Source organism: Podarcis melisellensis (assembly GCF_964234715.1).
Source record: "Podarcis melisellensis genome assembly, chromosome: 5".
Taxonomy (NCBI): Eukaryota; Metazoa; Chordata; class Lepidosauria; order Squamata; family Lacertidae; genus Podarcis; species Podarcis melisellensis.
In genome coordinates, this window is record NC_138537.1 from 9394624 (window position 1) to 9412428 (window position 17805).

Sequence of the window (17805 nt, forward strand, 5' to 3'; positions counted from 1 at the left end):
TGGTTGGTCCAAAAGCTACAGCATTTGTCTCTTGAACAACCTGTTAAATAAAGTAACTTATTTCTTAAAACTGTTCTCTGATGAAAATCCATTTGAATAAGTTAAAAGGCGATTCATATAGCTTTAAAAGCTTTAAGTTAACTTTTCTTACGGGTCTTGTTTTCAAGATGTGATGGGAATTTCCAGAGGGCTCTCTTGAGCAAGAGGAGCAGGTTAACTTAGGAACGTTTTACACATTACACAGAGGCAGACCTCGATTTTGCCCTCGATTGTGCCGCGAGTATAAACTCTCCATGGCTTCTTAGTGAATGCACCTACGTGCTACATGCATTTATATTTATATTCTGGGTGTACACCTAGAATTGACGTGGCGGTAAGGTTGCCACCCTATGCACCAAACTCCATACCTCTGAATAAACACTTGTAGGAGTTGTTAAGATTCTTTACACATGTTGTCCTCTCTGGAATCTAGTGAAGAACTGAGGTCCAGATCTCATCTGGGGAAAAAAACCTTTTATCAGCAGTGTAGTGTTACAAAATCATCAACTTCCAAGTATGGTACACAAAGTTTCAATTTCTTGGCTTCCCCCAATTTGCGATTACTATATTGATGCTTAGGTGCTTGTGAGCCAACTCTCCATTCGCTAGATATTTAGAACACACACCCCCCCCCCCAGCCTAATTTCATGTGGATGGCAAGGAAGGGGGAAATGGAGACTGCATTGCAGGGCCTTGCCCGCTGCCAGCTTCATGTGCCAGCCACCAGCACTCGGCCTGAGAGTTTCCCTTGGATGAAACGAAGGTTTTTATCCCTGCGCTTGAGTATCCCAAGAGGTCACCTCAATCTCTTCCTAGCGCAGCGTGACAGCGGGTGCTCAGGAGTCCAAACTGAGTAATTCAAGAGCATCATTTGCAATGCTTGCTACACTGCTACACCTTGCAGCTGCCTTTGTGGTTGTATAGCAATTTCAGCTTTGGGCAGGCAGGTTGGTATGTGCTGGCCCTATTTTTCTTCTTCGATGAAAAGTACAATATAAGCCATGGCTATTTGCTGTGGTGGATTATTCATGTAAATATAAAGCACTGTATAACAGGTTTAGGTTTTTTTAGCTTGTTATTTTAATTGTAGACCCGACAGTGTAAGGTAACAAACAACAGATAATGGGTTATTGTTCAATGGGTGAATGAGTGCGTGTTAACACTAGCTGCTATTATGGTAAAGCTTGCAAATATTGCAGCCCTTTTAATGGGACTAAACAAGAATCTAAACCAATGCGTTAAAATATGCAGAGTAACGATGGGGAGCTGTGGCCCTCCAGGTGTTAGAATAAAAAAGTTTGAAGGGCCCTTGGATTCAAATGAGAGGCTACTGAAGCCTCATCCCTACTGTGGAAGCGCAATGAAACACACAAAACACTGGAAAAAGCTGCCACCTTCTATTTGAACTCCTTGCTTTTTCTTTTAAAAAATGGCAGGTGGATAGCAGAGTTGCTGAGCTGCAAACCTTTTTCCTTTCTCTACCTGTGCACAGACAATTTGCAGAATGCACTAAAACATGCAATTCCTCACCCTCAAATCCTTAAGCACCCATTCTCAAGTAGTGAAGACAAGACAAGTGGCATAAAAGTCAAAAGATTTATTCAATAAATATAATTTCCATAAACTTTTGTAGAACAACCTATTGACATAGCAGTACGGTCAGCACGCTATATTAAACTCTGTTTCCACAGAGGATCTAAAAACGATGGTAGAGGTGGCCACAGTGCCCGGGGTCAAGATTACTTGGTACCTATTATTGCTCTGGTTTCCCAACAGGCAATGCTGCTTTAACGTCCCTCCTGCACAGTTTCAAACAGCTAAGGTGGGGCTGCATTCGGTGCTGCTTCCAACGGCACCATGCAGGGGCCTTTTCAAACCCTGAGAGCAGTGCACCCCACCGGGCTTGTCCACAACTGAGAATCTAGAGGGCTTGCTGTTTCTTCATGAAGGAGGACCAATTTGCAGGACCTTGAATCAAGCATGTTTGATGAAGCGCAGTCTTTGGCATAGTAAGAATAATGTCTCATACCTGAAACCACCCTCGTTTTAAAAATAAAGTATTTCCCAGCTTCTTTAAAAAAAGCACAAGTCAGTAAATATTTAATCCTGCAGCTAAGTAACAAAATAGGCTTTCTCTGAAATGGCAATTCTTGTTGAAAATGGTGAGTACACATACAACAAGCACTATCTGTCGCACGGGATCTCATTAAAAACCTAAATTCTGCCCCAAGACGGAGATTATGAGCTGTGTTTTACCTGCCCCCCCCCCATTGATTTTAGTGAGGCCGAATTACAGCACAATCCTATCCAAGTTCACTCTGCTACAAAAGTCCACCATGCACAGTGGAGCTAAGAGACAGGAGGTTTGAGCATGATCAACCATCCCTTTGCAGTGATTTTTCTCCAACTTGGTGGCCTCCGGCCACTGCATGTGGTACTTCAACAAGAGGATGCCAAGTGAAGGAAAGCACAGCCTGCATACTTCCTAATATGTCTCTGGGCCCTTCTCAGTCACTTATCATTCTACTGTCCATCAGCTGTTACAGAGGTTCAACGCATTTACATGACACATGGCAAAAAGGATAAAGATGGCCATAGTTGTGTCTGCCACCAAATTATTGTTGGCATTGCTCCATAATAAGCACACAGGATCTACTTGTAGTCAGTCCTTCAACATTTCCAGGGTCCAGCGTTAGTCACATTTCTCAATGTGGGGCCCGGGTTTAACACAAACGTCCCTCCTCAAGCCAGTCTACACTGCAGAAGTTTGGGTGTGCATTCCTTATCCCTGGGGAACCCTGGAAGTTCTGTAAGTGTTGGCAAATGTGTAGTACCTGCACCCAATTGCAATCCCTGGGATTTTAGGGAGCGGAGCCACAGCAGGTTTCCGCAGCATCTTTATGACAATGGGTATGTGTTACAGGAAGCCACTATGCATCAACTCCCTAGCCCATCTAGCTCAGTAGTCTACACTGGTTGGCAGCTCTTCGGGGTTCAGTCCAAAGTGTTTCAAAGCCAGTTGACGCCAGGGCCTAAACTTGGAACATTCTGCGTTCAAAACAAGGTCTCTACACTTGAGCTACCTGAACTCCAGCTCCTGGCTGCTTTCCCCCAGCTTTTCCTATTGGGCATTTAAGTCATTCCTGCATGATATATATAGAGATTTCAATATACAAATGTTCTACTGATTGCATGTTAGATACACTTGGAAAGTGAAGTTCACAAAGCAATCAAATTTGGAATTTTAAAGAGAGATTCTATTCAGACTTAAAAACTGGGGGGGGGGCAGGTCAAAAGAATGTTTCAGACTACCTTCTTTCAGGGACGCAGGTGGCGCTGTGGGTAAAACCTCAGCGCCTAGGACTTGCCGATCGCATGGTCGGCGGTTCAAATCCCCGCGGCGGGGTGCGCTTCCGTCGTTCGGTCCCAGCACCTGCCAACCTAGCAGTTTGAAAGCACCCCCGGGTGCAAGTAGATAAATAGGGACCGCTTACCAGCGGGAAGGTAAACAGCGTTCCGTGTGCTGCGCTGGCTTGCCAGATGCAGCTTGTCACGCTGGCCACGTGACCCAGAAGTGTCTGCGGACAGCGCTGGCTCCCGGCCTATAGAGTGAGATGAGCGCACAAACCTAGAGTCTGGCAAGACTGGCCCGTACGGGCAGGGGTACCTTTACCTTTACCTTACCTTCTTTCAATGGCTGAGCAATGTTTAGCACTACAAAATGCAGCTTCACACAGGGCGATACCGCTGAAACTTTACATGGGCAGAGGCTGTGCAGGCCCACTGAAGGCAACGGGACTTTGCAGGGAGTGTTTTTGGTACAATGCCCCCTCCCGCAAATCTCCAAACATCCTTAAATATGCATAGCATGTTTTAAGTAGACAAAACTCTATAGTATTTGGAAATAAGTAGACTCCTTGGGGCTCTGCAGATACCCCCAAAGTATTGCAAATAGAGCTGCATGTAGGAGATGCCTGACCCACTGAGTCCCTGAGTCCCAAGCCTATTTCTTGTCTGTTGTCATTAGGAGTTTCTTTCTCCCAACAGCTGAACTTCTGAGGATGCCCAAGTCCCCCTTTGTGGAAAAGTCTGAACTGGTTCTAAACAAGGGGACCTAAACACCTGATTTCCATGGGCATTTAAGTCTCCTCTCCACATTGTACTCTCCAAGCCATGGGTGAAGAACTCATGGCCTGCCCCATGTTAGTGGACTACAACCACCATCATTCCAGACCACTGGCCATTTTGTATAGGGCTCGAGGGAGCTGGACGTTCCTTACGCCTGTTCTCATGATAAACAAGGCCCAATTGTCAAAGGTTACTGTGAGAGGAGGATTCTCTTCTGTTGCTTTTGAGCCAGATACATCCCAATATTTTCTGTTGAGGGTAACATTTGGGGCAGCAGCAGCAAGCTTGTCAGCAATGCCAAAATACAACAGATGCAAGTCGCAAAAAGACAGCCGCAAAACCCTTCCCAGAACCACTCCCACACCAACACCAATGTGGAGAGCAGGGAACATGCTCCACAATCAATGTGTGGCATTTAGAAAAGGCACACCCCACTATGAATGGGGATGCCACAAACCTGGCCATGTGCAGACTGGGGTTGGAAGAAAGAATGGACTTGGCCAACTTGAACACAGAGCTGCCTGGAAGGTAGAGGACAATCCATGTTGGCTTGTTCTGCGCAGGACTGTGCCAGACAGCATGAGGCTATATGCACAATCTCACACTCTGTAAGAGAGATGGCTTTCTGAGTCACTTGAGTACCTCCAGAAGCCCCATCTAGCAATCCTAAGGAGCAAAGTCAAGGGTTTGATGCAGATGCCGTTCTCCGTTGCCAACGTTTTTGCAGAGTTCCTACCATGGTGAAGGCTTCCACAATTATATGAATGAAGACGGCCCTGTCGGTACATCATGCCTCTTCGCAGGGTTTTGGACTGGGAATCTTGTATGAACATTTGACTGCTGAACTGGGATTTTGCAGTTCAGATTCTTCCAGGGGGTCGGCAATACGCAACGCTAATTTGACACTAGGTTTCCTTGTGTGTATTCCGTGAACTAGAGAGACTTAACAGAACTTACCCCTTACCTAAAATCAGTAAAGCAGGAAAATGGGCCCACTCTACTTTTCCTGGCTGGTCTTAACAGGTACAAATATGTTATAATTCATGAATTTCACACTTGATTCATTTTGTTCGGCCTATGGCTGAACCTAGAACTAATCAGACCAAGAAAACAAAATGCACAAACATTATTTTTTTTTTTTAAAAGATAAAATTATAAAAGCATCTGTGGTCCAATACAAAATATATTAGCTCTGCTTCCATTTGCCCCAGGTCCTGTTTATCATGCACAAAACAAATGGTACAATGAAATAAATCTTCTCTGACTTTGCTTTTTCCCCTCAGAAAAAAAATTATACCTGGGCTTGGACAGATGGACTCTTATACTCTTCCTGAATTTGTTTAAATACATGCTTCTTCTGCGCCCTTACATACACTGAGGAGGGGAGGAGAGAGAGAGGAGGGAGAAATGGGAAGTTTTGAAAAAATGAAGTCAATCACTCTTCAAATTGCGCAACTGTGGACAAAAGTATTTAAAAATCTAACTCTTCAAACACTCTTTTTTTAAAAAAGTAACTTAAGTTATACATTTCAATAAATGCTTGGAGCTTGATTATTTGTCAAGCCTGATGCCTTTTCTAACCTTTTGCCTGAAAAGATGAGATGAGAAGATGAAATGAAAAACCAGGAGGGCAACAGCATGTATGAATTAGTGGTTTATGTCACTGACAAAATGGACTGAATAAGGAGAAAAAATGGAGACAAAATCACTTATGCAAACAGCAGCTATCTGATCACAAGGGGTGTCATCCAGCGGGAACGCCTGCCTTCCTTTGCGCATCTAAACTGAAATGAATGGGAGCTGTGCCAGAGCGCTGCTGGCGTATATTGAATACCCCTCCCTTCTAAGGAAAACATGAACTTGTGGCAAAAAACACTTGCAGACATTCCTAGAAATGACAGCGTCTGCAAGCAGAGGACCCAACACAGAGGTCAACGCGATGAGATCCAAACACGGAACGGAGTTCTTCGAGGCTTGCTGCATTTTTGGAAGCAGCCACCGACACAGTTAGTTAAGGCTGCCTTCAGAAGCAGCATGGTGGGAAAAGCAATGACACTTCCAAAGTGGACATTTATAGTGGCGCGTGGCTGGTGAGAGCAGCAACCCCACTGGTGCCTGGCAAAAGACGAAGGGTGTCATGAGCTCATGGCACTCAATGCAGTTGAGCCCCGATACGGAAACGAAACACAATGGCCTCATTTTACGCATTGTTGTTTTCCTCCACCAGGAAGAAGATGCTCTTCTCTGTGTCGCTCATGACCTGCTTGGCTCAAAAAGGAAACTGCAGTGGACATGTGAGCAATTTGCACAGGGGTTGCATTTTGAAATGTGAACTCCTGCACAGGGGTGATACGGGATTCATAAAAGGGCTGCCACTAAGTCTGCAGTCCCTGCAAAAACCGGGAGAATAATTGACTGCTTAAAAGTGCTCTCCTATTAAGAGGATAACATTACTAAATAAATATATGGAGGGGGGGAATGTGTACAAAAAAGCAGCCCCCTGTTCATGCATGCCTGGGGAACAAAACGATTATTCATTCAACAACACTTTGCTGTGATTTTCCATGTTCAAAACTTCCAGGTAGTCTAACAAGGGTATGACAAATATTGAGTTCTCAATTTGTGGAGATGTTGGAGCTACCACATTAATAGTGCTAGCAACGTCCTATCTTGATTATCTTCTTAAGATTACGGATCTCTGGACAGCAAATCAAACCACATCTTTCCTTTTAAAGTAATTCCAACATATTGTTGTTGATTGACTCGATCATGGAAAACCAAGAGTATCCATCTGAAGAATGCCAATAGGCTTCAGATCCATTAAATGGCATTTTCAACATGGTTCGTTGCAAATGATAATCTGGAACCTTCAAAATCAATATTCTTATAGTAGGACAACCCATAACTGCTTTCCAGCGACATTCAAATGAAATGCAAACTATTCCACCCAGGCTGTTTGGCATGGAACCCAGAGGAAAATCTCCTTAAATCTTCTGCAACAATTTGGGGGGAAACAAGAGACATTCCAGGACAAAAATACTTTTCTTTAAAAAAAAATTGGGAGTGAGTGGTGGGTAGCAGATTTGCTAAACCAATGGTACGCTACGGAATCTGTTTGTAAGCTAGCAAACTTATGGATTTCCAAAAGACACTGAGAAAAGTCTCAACATATGATTGAGTCCATGGTGGACAACGTCAAGATGCTTCGGTCGTTGGTATAGAAGGGTTCCGTAGAGCTCCATGATCTAAAGTAACAATAAGAAAGAAGTTTTGCTGACTGGAAATGTGAATTTCTGTTTGGAAAAAAGTGGGGAGGGGGATTTTTAAAAGATTTAAAAAAAAAGCAAACGGAAGCGAGCCAAGGGTCTATGTTTCCCCCTCTGGTGTGAATAGTTTAAAAACAGGGAGGCCTTCCAGAAGTTGCTGGACTCCAACTCCCATGAGCTCCAGCCAGCACGGCCAATGACCAGGGATGATCATGGGCATCATCTGGAAGGGCCCTGGGTTTCAAATCCGGGCTTTGTAACATTTTGGATGTGATCAACAGAGATGCAGAACATTCCCCAGAAAAATGGAGAAAAGTTTCATGTTAGAAGCACCCCTATTACTAGCTCATAATTATGTAAACAATTATGCCCCTTTACACATATGGGGCTTGTTTTCATGTAGTGGCCATGATTCGGAACCCAACTCCTGTGGAGGATTCTCAGGATTGCCTACAGGGGAACTGCTGCTTATCATGCACTAGAGGTGGCTAACCTATGGCCCCCCAGAACAATATCCACCATCCCTGACAATTGGCCACGCTTGATGGGGCCAATGAGAATTGCAAGTCAACATATGGAAGGGGCCATAGGTTAGTCACTCGTGGCATGCAGTGAAGAGCAGGATCGTCTAGTCATTGTGGAATGTTTTCCTCTCATTGGAAGGAGCGCGAAACCTTTGTTAAAGATGCGTATTAGTGGCATGCAATTGTGCCACATGTATTTCGGGAGAAAGGTGTAAATGAGCACAGGTACTGATTGGGAAGTTAAAAAAACCCACACACATTCGGAACAAAAACCAAAAATAAATAATAATGGAAACATCCATCTCCATCCCAGCTATCTGAAATATCTTGAGGAAGTAGCTGTGAACATGTATCATTAATAAAACCACACGATTCAGCACTTGAGTGACTAATGCAATGACGAACAGTTTGATTGATGGAAGACAGACGAGCAACATATTTTGGCAACTTAGAAAAGTCATGCACAGATTCTTGTTTTGAAAAATCAATGAAAGCTCAGAATAGAAATAATACTTTAATTTTAAAGCGTTAAAAGAGGATTTCATGTGCTGTACCCATTTCCCCTTCACTCCAAGCATTTAACACCATTAGATGAAACAAAAGCATTCCCATTCAGAATGTCACCAGGTACTGATTTCACATTCCAGTCCTCTTATTTGACAGAATATTCAGTGCTGGTAATCATGGGTGTCACACAATGTCTTCGAGCCAATAAACCAGGTAAATTGTTAGCATGGGTAAGTCAAGAGACTTGATGGATACTGTTGGCCAAGTGGAAAAATTGTAATACTGGAAGTGGATAACTGAAATGGCTGAAACAGATGTTCTACCTATACTACCAATCATATGGAAAACAGAGCCTGAAGATGTGTGTTTCAGATAACTAGAAAGTTCTCAGCTCACACCCAAAGTGTTATCAGTCATAAGCACATGGCGAGTCTACTGTCACTAAGCTTACTTATTTCACCCTGGTCCAATGACTCAGGACAGACACTGAGGCCCACCTGCTAAGAACAGGTTCCCCATTCATTCCCAGTGCAGCAGCTGATCTGAATACATGCTCTGCAGCCTTTCAGGAAAGTGAATGAGGACTCCAGGTACCCAAGAGTTTATTCTGGGTGCACATCTCAGTGCTCCGATAGATTCGGGGAAGAAATACTGAAGACTGATACTGTCCTGTCCGTCTCAGATCACAGTGATTTGCACAACATCTACTCCGTGTCTAGAGCACAACTGCTCTAAATCCATGATTTTAGGGAATCAACTTTTACTCTACAATTGCTGCAGGATAATCTTGGTGAAGAGGCGAGCTACAACTCCAAACTGTCTGAGGAACTGTGCTGTGCAATTTACAAAGTAAAACTGGGCCAGGAAAATTATTAAGTCTCTTTCAAGTGATGATCTAAAGCAGCGGTTCCCAACTTGTGGGTCCCCGGATGTTGTTGGACTACAACTCCCATCATCCCTGGGCTCTGGCCTTGCTAGCTAGGGGTGATGGGAGTTGTAGTCCAACATCATCTGGGGACCCACAGGTTGAGAAAGGCTGATCTAAACCAAATTATTTCAGCAGAATTTAAAACCAAAACAGAAAATGTTGCAGGGTGTGCTGCGATGGTGCCAAGTCATGTTCTCGGATTGCTTTTTAAGATGCATGGTAAGTTCGAGAGGGTACTATTCTGTCAAATAGGAGACTTTAGTCACACCATGCTGGCCATACACTTATAGATGATGCAGAAACAAAAGCAAAAACCATCAGAATTGTTAGCCAAAGTTGAACATGAAGCAGATTATACCTACCTTTTGTGAACACCATGCATAGCCAGAACCTTTGTGATATTGGCCTGGTTTGCATATAACACTAAACCCAACGATGGCTTAGCGAGAACAAGAAAGCTTCGCTCCACCTCCCAGTCTTGCTGCTGCTGCTACTGAGAGCTAAACCACGGCTGCACACTCTTGCCTTGCATGAGAATCTGTGTTCATAGTTTGTCTCACTTCCAGAAAACCATGAGCTGCAACAGGCAATTTTTCCCCCTTGAGTAGCCGCTCGTGGCATGTTGGCACGCGAGCCAGATTTGCACGTAACTCTAGGTCTATCCATGGTTTAGCTCCGAGTAGTACGGTGGCCGCAGGGCCGGAGAGGGAGTGAAGTGGCTATGATTTTCCAGAACGTGGTTATCAATCGGAGGTGTTAGAAGAAACTCAGCTGCAACAGGTGATTTTCTACCCCACAAATATTTCTCTGTGTTTGTGTCACGCTGTTTCCTCCCGGCTACCCTAGTTTCAGCAGAAGGACGAAGTTGCAGACAAATTCTGCAGATTCTAAAATTTGCTGTTCTAAAACGGTTCCAAACATAACCGTGCTTGTCAAGGATATTTATATGGGCTCTATTGGATATACTGCTTTTTTTAAAATAATAAAAAATAGGTATCTACAACTGAAAGAACATTTAGCACTGATTTCTGAATGGCATGTATTGCAGGTAGAAGTAGAAAAGTCCCGAAAATTTAAAAACTGTTATTTTGAGCTGCTTTGGCTCCGTCAAGTTTTGCTATTCAATTGTACGTATATAAAACTCCTGTTCCATGTTGTTTTAAAAGTATTTTTTTAAAAAAACAAAACACTGCCAATGAACAAATAAAAGCCCCAAAATAAAATAACACCCTCCCCAAAGCGTTCCTTTTACATTTGCAGAGGAAGTTATATTTCAGGGGAGAAAATGCAACCTTTGTATAACTAGAATCAGACACTGCAATATATGACTAGTGAGCAGACAGACACTGAACAAACAAGGGATTGCACAAACCGTTTTCTAATTTGCGAACACAAGGAAGAGCTAAATCAGGGGAATAAATCAGGACAGTGATCAGATTTTGAGGAAAAGGAAATACAAGGCAAGAGAGGAGGAGGGGGGAAATCACATTGATATATGCACACAAGAAAAGGAGAAGGAAAAAACGGAGCTTTTTTTGGACTGCGGCACACGCACAAAGCTTGGCATGAGCAGAAGCTCCTCTCTTCTGCTCCCTGGCAAATGCACTCGGATCACTTCTTGGTATTGCAGAGAGCAGGGGAGCCCCGGCTCATGGGCAGCTTCATGCGTATGTTAAAGCCGCTCTAGGCACACTGCAGCTGCTGGATCGGACGACGTCGCGGGGAAAATTCAGGAAGTTCTCGGAACAAAAGACCAATACAAAGGCAGCTTTCTTTCTTGCGCTCCACTGAAAGGGCTTCCAGGAGAAGCAGAAACACTGATCTTTTGAGATCCAAAAATTAAAAAGGGGGGTGGGCCCTACAAGGAGCGCCTCCTGCCTTTCCTTAGACATCTACAGCCGCCGGCTCGTCGTGCTCCAGTTTATAAGAGAACCGTCGGCAGCAAAGGCAATTGAGAGAAATTCCACACCTGTTGATTCGCGTTGGGCTGCAGCTCCCCATCACTCGCTCCAGCATTCTTCTAAGAGGCGCACATGCTGTTTCTCCATCCGAGAAGCAGCACATGGAGTCCAAGCAGTTGATACCTGCACTTGTCTCAGTAAGCTGAGGGGGTGGGGAAGACAAAGGAGAGATCAGCGTATCAGATTCCTTTTCTTTTTTTCCTTTCTTTGCTATTACAGGTCACAAACCTCTTTAGAGAAAAAAAAGGGGGGAAGCAACACAACTCTTAGGAGCATGAACGCAATACGTATGAGCTAGCCTACATGCATCCTTCTTGCAGATCCTGTAAACTTATGTTGGGCAATTCAGTATAATGGAGGTGCAGCAGTGATGGGGCACCATTTAAAACAGGGGTAGGCAACCTAAGGCCCGGGGGCCAGATGTGGCCCAATTGCCTTCTCAATCCGGCCTGCGGATGGTCCGGGAATCAGCGTGTTTTTACATGAGTAGAATGTGGCCTTTTATTTAAAATGCATCTCTGGGTTATTTGTGGAGCCTGCCTGGTGTTTTTATGAGTAGAATGTGTGCTTTTATTTAAAATGCATCCTCTGGGTTATTTGTGGGGCATAGGAATTCGTTTATTTATTTATTTTCAAAATATAGTCCGGCCCACCGCATGGTCTGAGGGATGGTGGACCGGCCCACAGCTGAAAAAGGTTGCTGACCCCTGATTTAAAACCTGGACACCTTGCCATTAATGAGAGCACTTTCTTTGTCACTAGATCCAAAACGGGAAACCAAAACAACAAGATTAGCTACAAGGTCTGGGACCCAGGATACTCACCCCTCGTCCCTGACCCATGGTGCCCCACTAGCTATTTCTGCTTTCTCTTTAGGTCTCACTGGCCTAACCCAGACCATACTTTTGCCCCCATTGTTGCCTTTCCCACTTTCCAGCAGTGCCCATAAGGTCAAAAGCAGCTTTGACTCGGCAACCTACTGACAAAGTATCATTGACCTGCTGGGCTTGAACTCCGCAAGTGGGAATCACTTCTGTGGCTGCGTAAATGGAGAGAAATAAAAGGAAACGACAGGGAAACCATTTTGAATTGGCATATGCCTGACATCCAGCCAACAGCTGCTGCTGCTGCTACCGTGACAGCAGGGATGGTTTTTATCGAGAAGCAAACAAAGGGACATCCGTTTTCTTATGTGGCGTCAAGGTGCTAAACCTGAGAAGGCAGGTGACTGGAGCTCCTTGGAGGAAGTGTGTGGTACAAATACCAATGAATAAAATTATTTCCACTTGATTTAGGGAGTTTGGGGAGACAGAGCTGGGTAAAGGAGGGGGAAAAACATGTTTAAAGTAGTAACATTAACAACCACCAATAGCACAAAGGGTAAACAAGCAGCGGGGCATTCAAGCTGAAATGAACAACAAAAAAGTAGGCTTGTCTTATTAGTTAGTATGAAACCGGCTAGCGGGAAGAAAGGCACTGAGGACTCCCCCCCCCAAAAAAACACCCCCAAATGGTTAGTGAGGGGGAAAGCAACAATTACATACACGGTTGAACATCTTAGCTGAAACCCATGTCAGAAGTGTCACAACTTTTTGTACAACTTCAAAACCATATTAGAAATCTCACAAACAATGCAATTGTCAATTGAATTGAAGCTTATCGCTGGCACTTAAACAGCCATTTTCGACTGTAAGACTCAGAAGCCTAAAGTCTTCACACCCCTGCCCTAAACGGTCTCAGTCCAGTATACCTGATGGAGCATTTCCAACCCCATCGTTCAGCCCAGACACTGAGGTCCAGCTCCAAGGGCCTTCTGGTGGTTCCCTCCCTGTGAGAAATAAGGTCACAGGGAACCAGGCAGAGGGCCTTCTCAGTAGTGGCACCCGCCCTGTGGAACACCCTCTCATCAAATGTCAAGGAAATTAACAACTATGTGACTTTCAGAAGGCATCTGAAGGCAGCCCTGCTTAGGGAACTTTTAAATGTTTGACGTTTTATCGTATTTTTTATTTTCTGTTGAGAGCCACCTAGAGTGGCTGGGGAAGCCCAGCCAGATGGGCAGGGTATAAATAATAAAATTATTATTATTAGACAGCTTAATGCCCTTCTCTCCTCTTTCTTCCATTCACTCCCATGTCACCACTGTCTTGCCAAAATAAAACCAATCTTCTCCCAACTTTGACATGCCAAGACATATTTTACTACATTTGAGAACACTGCCCCTGGACACTTCAGGTCTCTCTCCACATGTTCCTTGCACATACCCACCCACCCCACCTCTCTGGTGGGTCCCCAACCCTCCAGTGGTGCTCAGAGAGGTCCAAGAGACTACAGGAAAAAGAGAAAACTAATGGGCCCTCCTACAGACAGATCTCTTTGGGTCCTACCTAGGAAGTCTTACCTCAGAAGGGAAAAAATTTCTATGGATATCCTGCAGTAGACCAGGCTACAAAAATAAGAGGAACTAGCTGAAGTCTGCTACATTTCAGAGGAGGATAACCAACAAGTGGCCTTCCCATCATTCCTGAACACTGACCATATTACTTGGGGCTGATGGGACTTGCGAGTTCAAAAACATCCAGGCCACAAGACTAGTCATCCCTACTTTAAATATAATCAGTGGTCTTAAAACGCTTTTTAAAAAAACCTTCAGACTGAAATGCAGCACGTCCCACCCCTCCCCATTAGTTCTTAATGGAATTAAGAAACCAAATTAAATCAATGTGACAATATTAGTGATCGAGTTCGTTAGGAAAAACACAAAACCAGAGGCATGCCAAGATGTCAAAAGTGCTTCATGGTGAAAAGAGCACCACAGATGAACTGATTCATGATGAGCTAGATTATTAGGATATAGAACTCGGGTACTACCTAGGGCACACGGTCACTCTCGCTGCCTAAGAGCATCTGCTAGTAGTTGCCTGCTGTCCTCCCCTCTGTGCCTGCCTTCAGTAAAATCACATGCTGGGGTGACTGAACCCCTTTCTTCTTCCATCTAAAAAAGGACACAAAAAGCAACAGACCTTATAAAGCACCCAGCCGTTTTACAGGAATAAAGACAGCCGTTACACTCAAGTAAACGAGGCGCTCAGGGCAACATTCTCGGTGCTAGTGCACGCAATTTGCTTACCCACAAGCTGAAATGCCAGCGAACAGAAAACAAAAATTAAGCAGAGAAGATGCAAATGTTTAATCAGCAATCTGTCATAAGTGTTTTCTGAAGATATTTGGTTCTGTCCTTGACCAATGCAGCAATTGTGGCACTTTAATCCACTGGGGGACGTAACCTGCAAAGCAGGGTGTCTTGAGTGCCACCCCCCGTGTTTTGTGCAGCACCTTGCACAATAATGGCGAGTAACATGAAAAAGGCTACAGACACAGATAGGTAGCCGTGTTGACCAACAAGGCTACAGACGTTTGCTTTATTGGACCCAAGAGAAGCATACTGGCCCTTGAGCATGGCTGGCCTTACAGTTTCCACAGCTGGTGGCTGTAAAAATTGCGATGAATTGTGGGGGGAGATGCGTCAAAGGCTAATGTCTTAAGCAGCACATCCTGCAAGCTGAACTAGACCCAGGGACAGTGGCTAATTTAAGACAAAAAGATGTAGAAACTCAAGCCTGTGATTAGTGCCAAGGTACAGTGATTAGTGTCGAGACGACGACTTGGGAGACCAGGTTTCAATCCCCAGTCATCCATGAAGCTCACTGGGTGACCATGGGCCAATCACTGCCTCTCAGCCCAATCTACCGCACAGGGTTGTAGGGATTAAGTGAGATGGGGAAGAAAAATGTTTCCCATCCTGAGCTCTCTGGAGGAAAATGTGGGATATAAATTCAATTAATAATAATGATAATAATACAATCAACCTTTCCCCCCTGCTCCTACAACTTACTCTGAGAACAGAATGAAAAATTCCAGGAGTTCTCTTGGTTTGCCAAGGTATCTCTGATAACTACAGAGGGAGTGGCTACTTTCTCTCTTTTTTCTCTCTCTCTCTACAGCAGCTTGAAATGACTTATGGTCAAGTTGCCAGAACGCTCCTGAATCCACCCCCTGCCTCAGTTGTGATTTCACAGAAGAGGAGGAGTTTGGATTTGATATCCCGCTTTATCACTACCCGAAGGAGTCTCAAAGCGGCTAACATTCTCCTTTCCCTTCCTCCCCCACAACAAACACTCTGTGAGGTGAGTCGGGCTGAGAGACTTCAGAGAAGTGTGACTGGCCCAAGGTCACCCAGCAGCTGCATGTGGAGGAGTGGAGACCCGAACCCGGTTCCCCAGATTACGAGTCTACCGCTCTTAACCACTACACCACACTGGTTCCCAGAATATGCTCTTCCTTGCCGGGTAAATACGGACCTGAGCATTACTGAAGTGAGCTTCATTGAGAAAAGATTAAATGGGCGGGGATGAATTTTCATATCTTGTAAATATAATACAAGAAATCCAATTCATGATGTACATAAACAGATTAGGGCTTTAAAACAAAATAAAGGGACCACTGTTCTGCATGTGCTTCTGCTAGAAAGGAGTTAATTCCTAAAAGCTGCGCCAGCATCCCTTTTCAATGTACTTCATGTACAATATCTAATGGCACTATTCTATCGACTGTTATAACTTTTACTAAAAGCATATTTAAACCACCTTACTATTGCTTTGGGTCAACATGCTCCTGGTTCCTGCCTGATTTACTCCACAACTTCAGAATGAGCAATGAGGGATTCATTCCTGGAGAAATAATGTCATTTACATGAGATATTGTCCAAGATTAGATCTGGATGCTCTGATGGCAAGAAGTTGCACAAAAATTATTTTATATTGGTAAAAGCAAAAAGCATGAAATCTAAACCAGGGTTTCCCAAACTTGTGTCTCCAGCTGTTTTCGGACTGCAGTTCCCATCATCCCTGACCCCGGGTCTTGCTAGTTAGGGATGATGGGAGTTAGTCCAAAAACAGCTGGAGACCCAAGTTCGGGAAACACTGATCTAAACAAATCTAAAGGTAATTACTATGCTCATTGTTTTTCAGTGCAGTACTGATCTGCAATGGGCTTTGATAATTGGTATTTATTTTGCATTTGACAAGATTCACATAGTACTTGATCAGTAAAAACCTCCAAGGGCTTTTTAAAGTAGCATACTCCCAAGTCAGCTTTCCATGAAAACTACAATCCATTTTTAACTGTAGTATTTGCAAGCTTCAAAATTAGAACTTCAAGATTTCAGACTGCCATTTTTGAAGGCACTCTGGCCAATGCCCCACGTTCTGCAACACAACTTTCTCCTGGAAACAGGGAATTAGGCAGAATAGCTTTAAATTTGAGGGGGCTTGCAGCCTGAGCCTCAGAAGTAAATGCCACCAAGTTCAATGGTATTTACTCTCACATATGCAGCCTTAGTCCTGTAAGCTTAGTGGAACTACAGGGTATTAGACATTTATCTATTAAAGTGATCCATATCCTGCTTTACAAATTTGTTCACAAGCTTTAAAGATAGAAAGCCATTGAGTTCAAGGCTTTATGTTTCTGTGGGCTCTGTAATATGGCGGCATGCTCATTCCTGCACCTCCAGGCAAGGAAGAACCGATATGACCTTAAACACTACACTGGTCCAATTGAGATTTTAGCATATCAACTCTTCCAGCAGTGGATAGTTAACAAAATAACCAAACCACATGTCCTAGGCTCAATACATTTACCGATGAAGCTACAGTGCCATGTGAAATCCTTTTTGGCCTTCCTGGTAAATGGTAATTAACATTTTACCTGGGAGGGGTCATTTATCAGTAAACCTGAAGAACTGTTAAAGCAGGATTCCTCAAACTCGGCCCTCCAGATGTTTTTGGCCTACAACTCCCATGATCCTTAGCTAGCAGGACCAGCGGTCAGGGATGATGGGAACTGTAGTCTCAAAACATCTGGAGGGCCGAGGTTGAGGAAGCCTGCGTTAAAAATGGGAGGTCATCAGCTAAATACTTTATCTTTTGCAGATTTAGCAAGGTATGCTGGAAAACACCCACAATTATGAGGTGCTGAATTAATGTTTCTGTCAAGTCTTAACTCCGTTCAAAATCAACATTATTCTTAATATTTCTGTTACTTGAAAGCTGCTATTCTGATGAAAGGTGCAGAAATGCTTGAGAGTTTATTGACTACAGAAGAAAAGCAGCATATAAACGGAGATAGAGGGACCCATTTATTTATGTCTGCAAAACTAATGTCCGGAATGACTTACTCATGTCTGGAAAACAGCAGAATCCACCACTGCTTCCAGACTAAGGTTTTCTTCATTTCTATTGCTAATACATCATTAGAATTTGTTATTGTTGTTGAAGATCAAAAGAGAGATACTGGGTCATTGATTGCAGCAACCATGGAATTGGGTTTTTGATTCTGACATTTAGTAGCAGCCAGCCACTGACTAGGAAAGGGATTTTGGATCACAGTTGATA

The 17805-nt window shown here is 43.9% G+C and overlaps 1 protein-coding gene across 11 annotated transcripts in view; it reads right to left on the reverse strand.

The window, feature by feature from the left end:
* Positions 1–1621: 1621 nt before the first annotated feature.
* ATP11B (ATPase phospholipid transporting 11B (putative)) overlaps positions 1622–17805 on the reverse strand; it is an 84531-nt gene continuing 68347 nt past the window's right edge. For 2 of the 11 annotated variants that reach the window (XM_081910806.1, XM_081910803.1), the window contains 2 exons: positions 11362–11495; positions 1622–5541 (listed from right to left, as the gene is read on the reverse strand). In XM_081910806.1, the coding sequence (XP_081766932.1) occupies positions 5508–5541; positions 11362–11495 (168 nt within the window). In that variant the 3' untranslated portion in view covers positions 1622–5507. Of the gene's footprint in view, positions 7413–10754; positions 11496–14224; positions 14349–16004; positions 16084–17805 lie in introns of those variants that run through there. The other 9 variants (XM_081910802.1, XM_081910801.1, XM_081910805.1 and 6 more) reach the window with 6 other exon arrangements.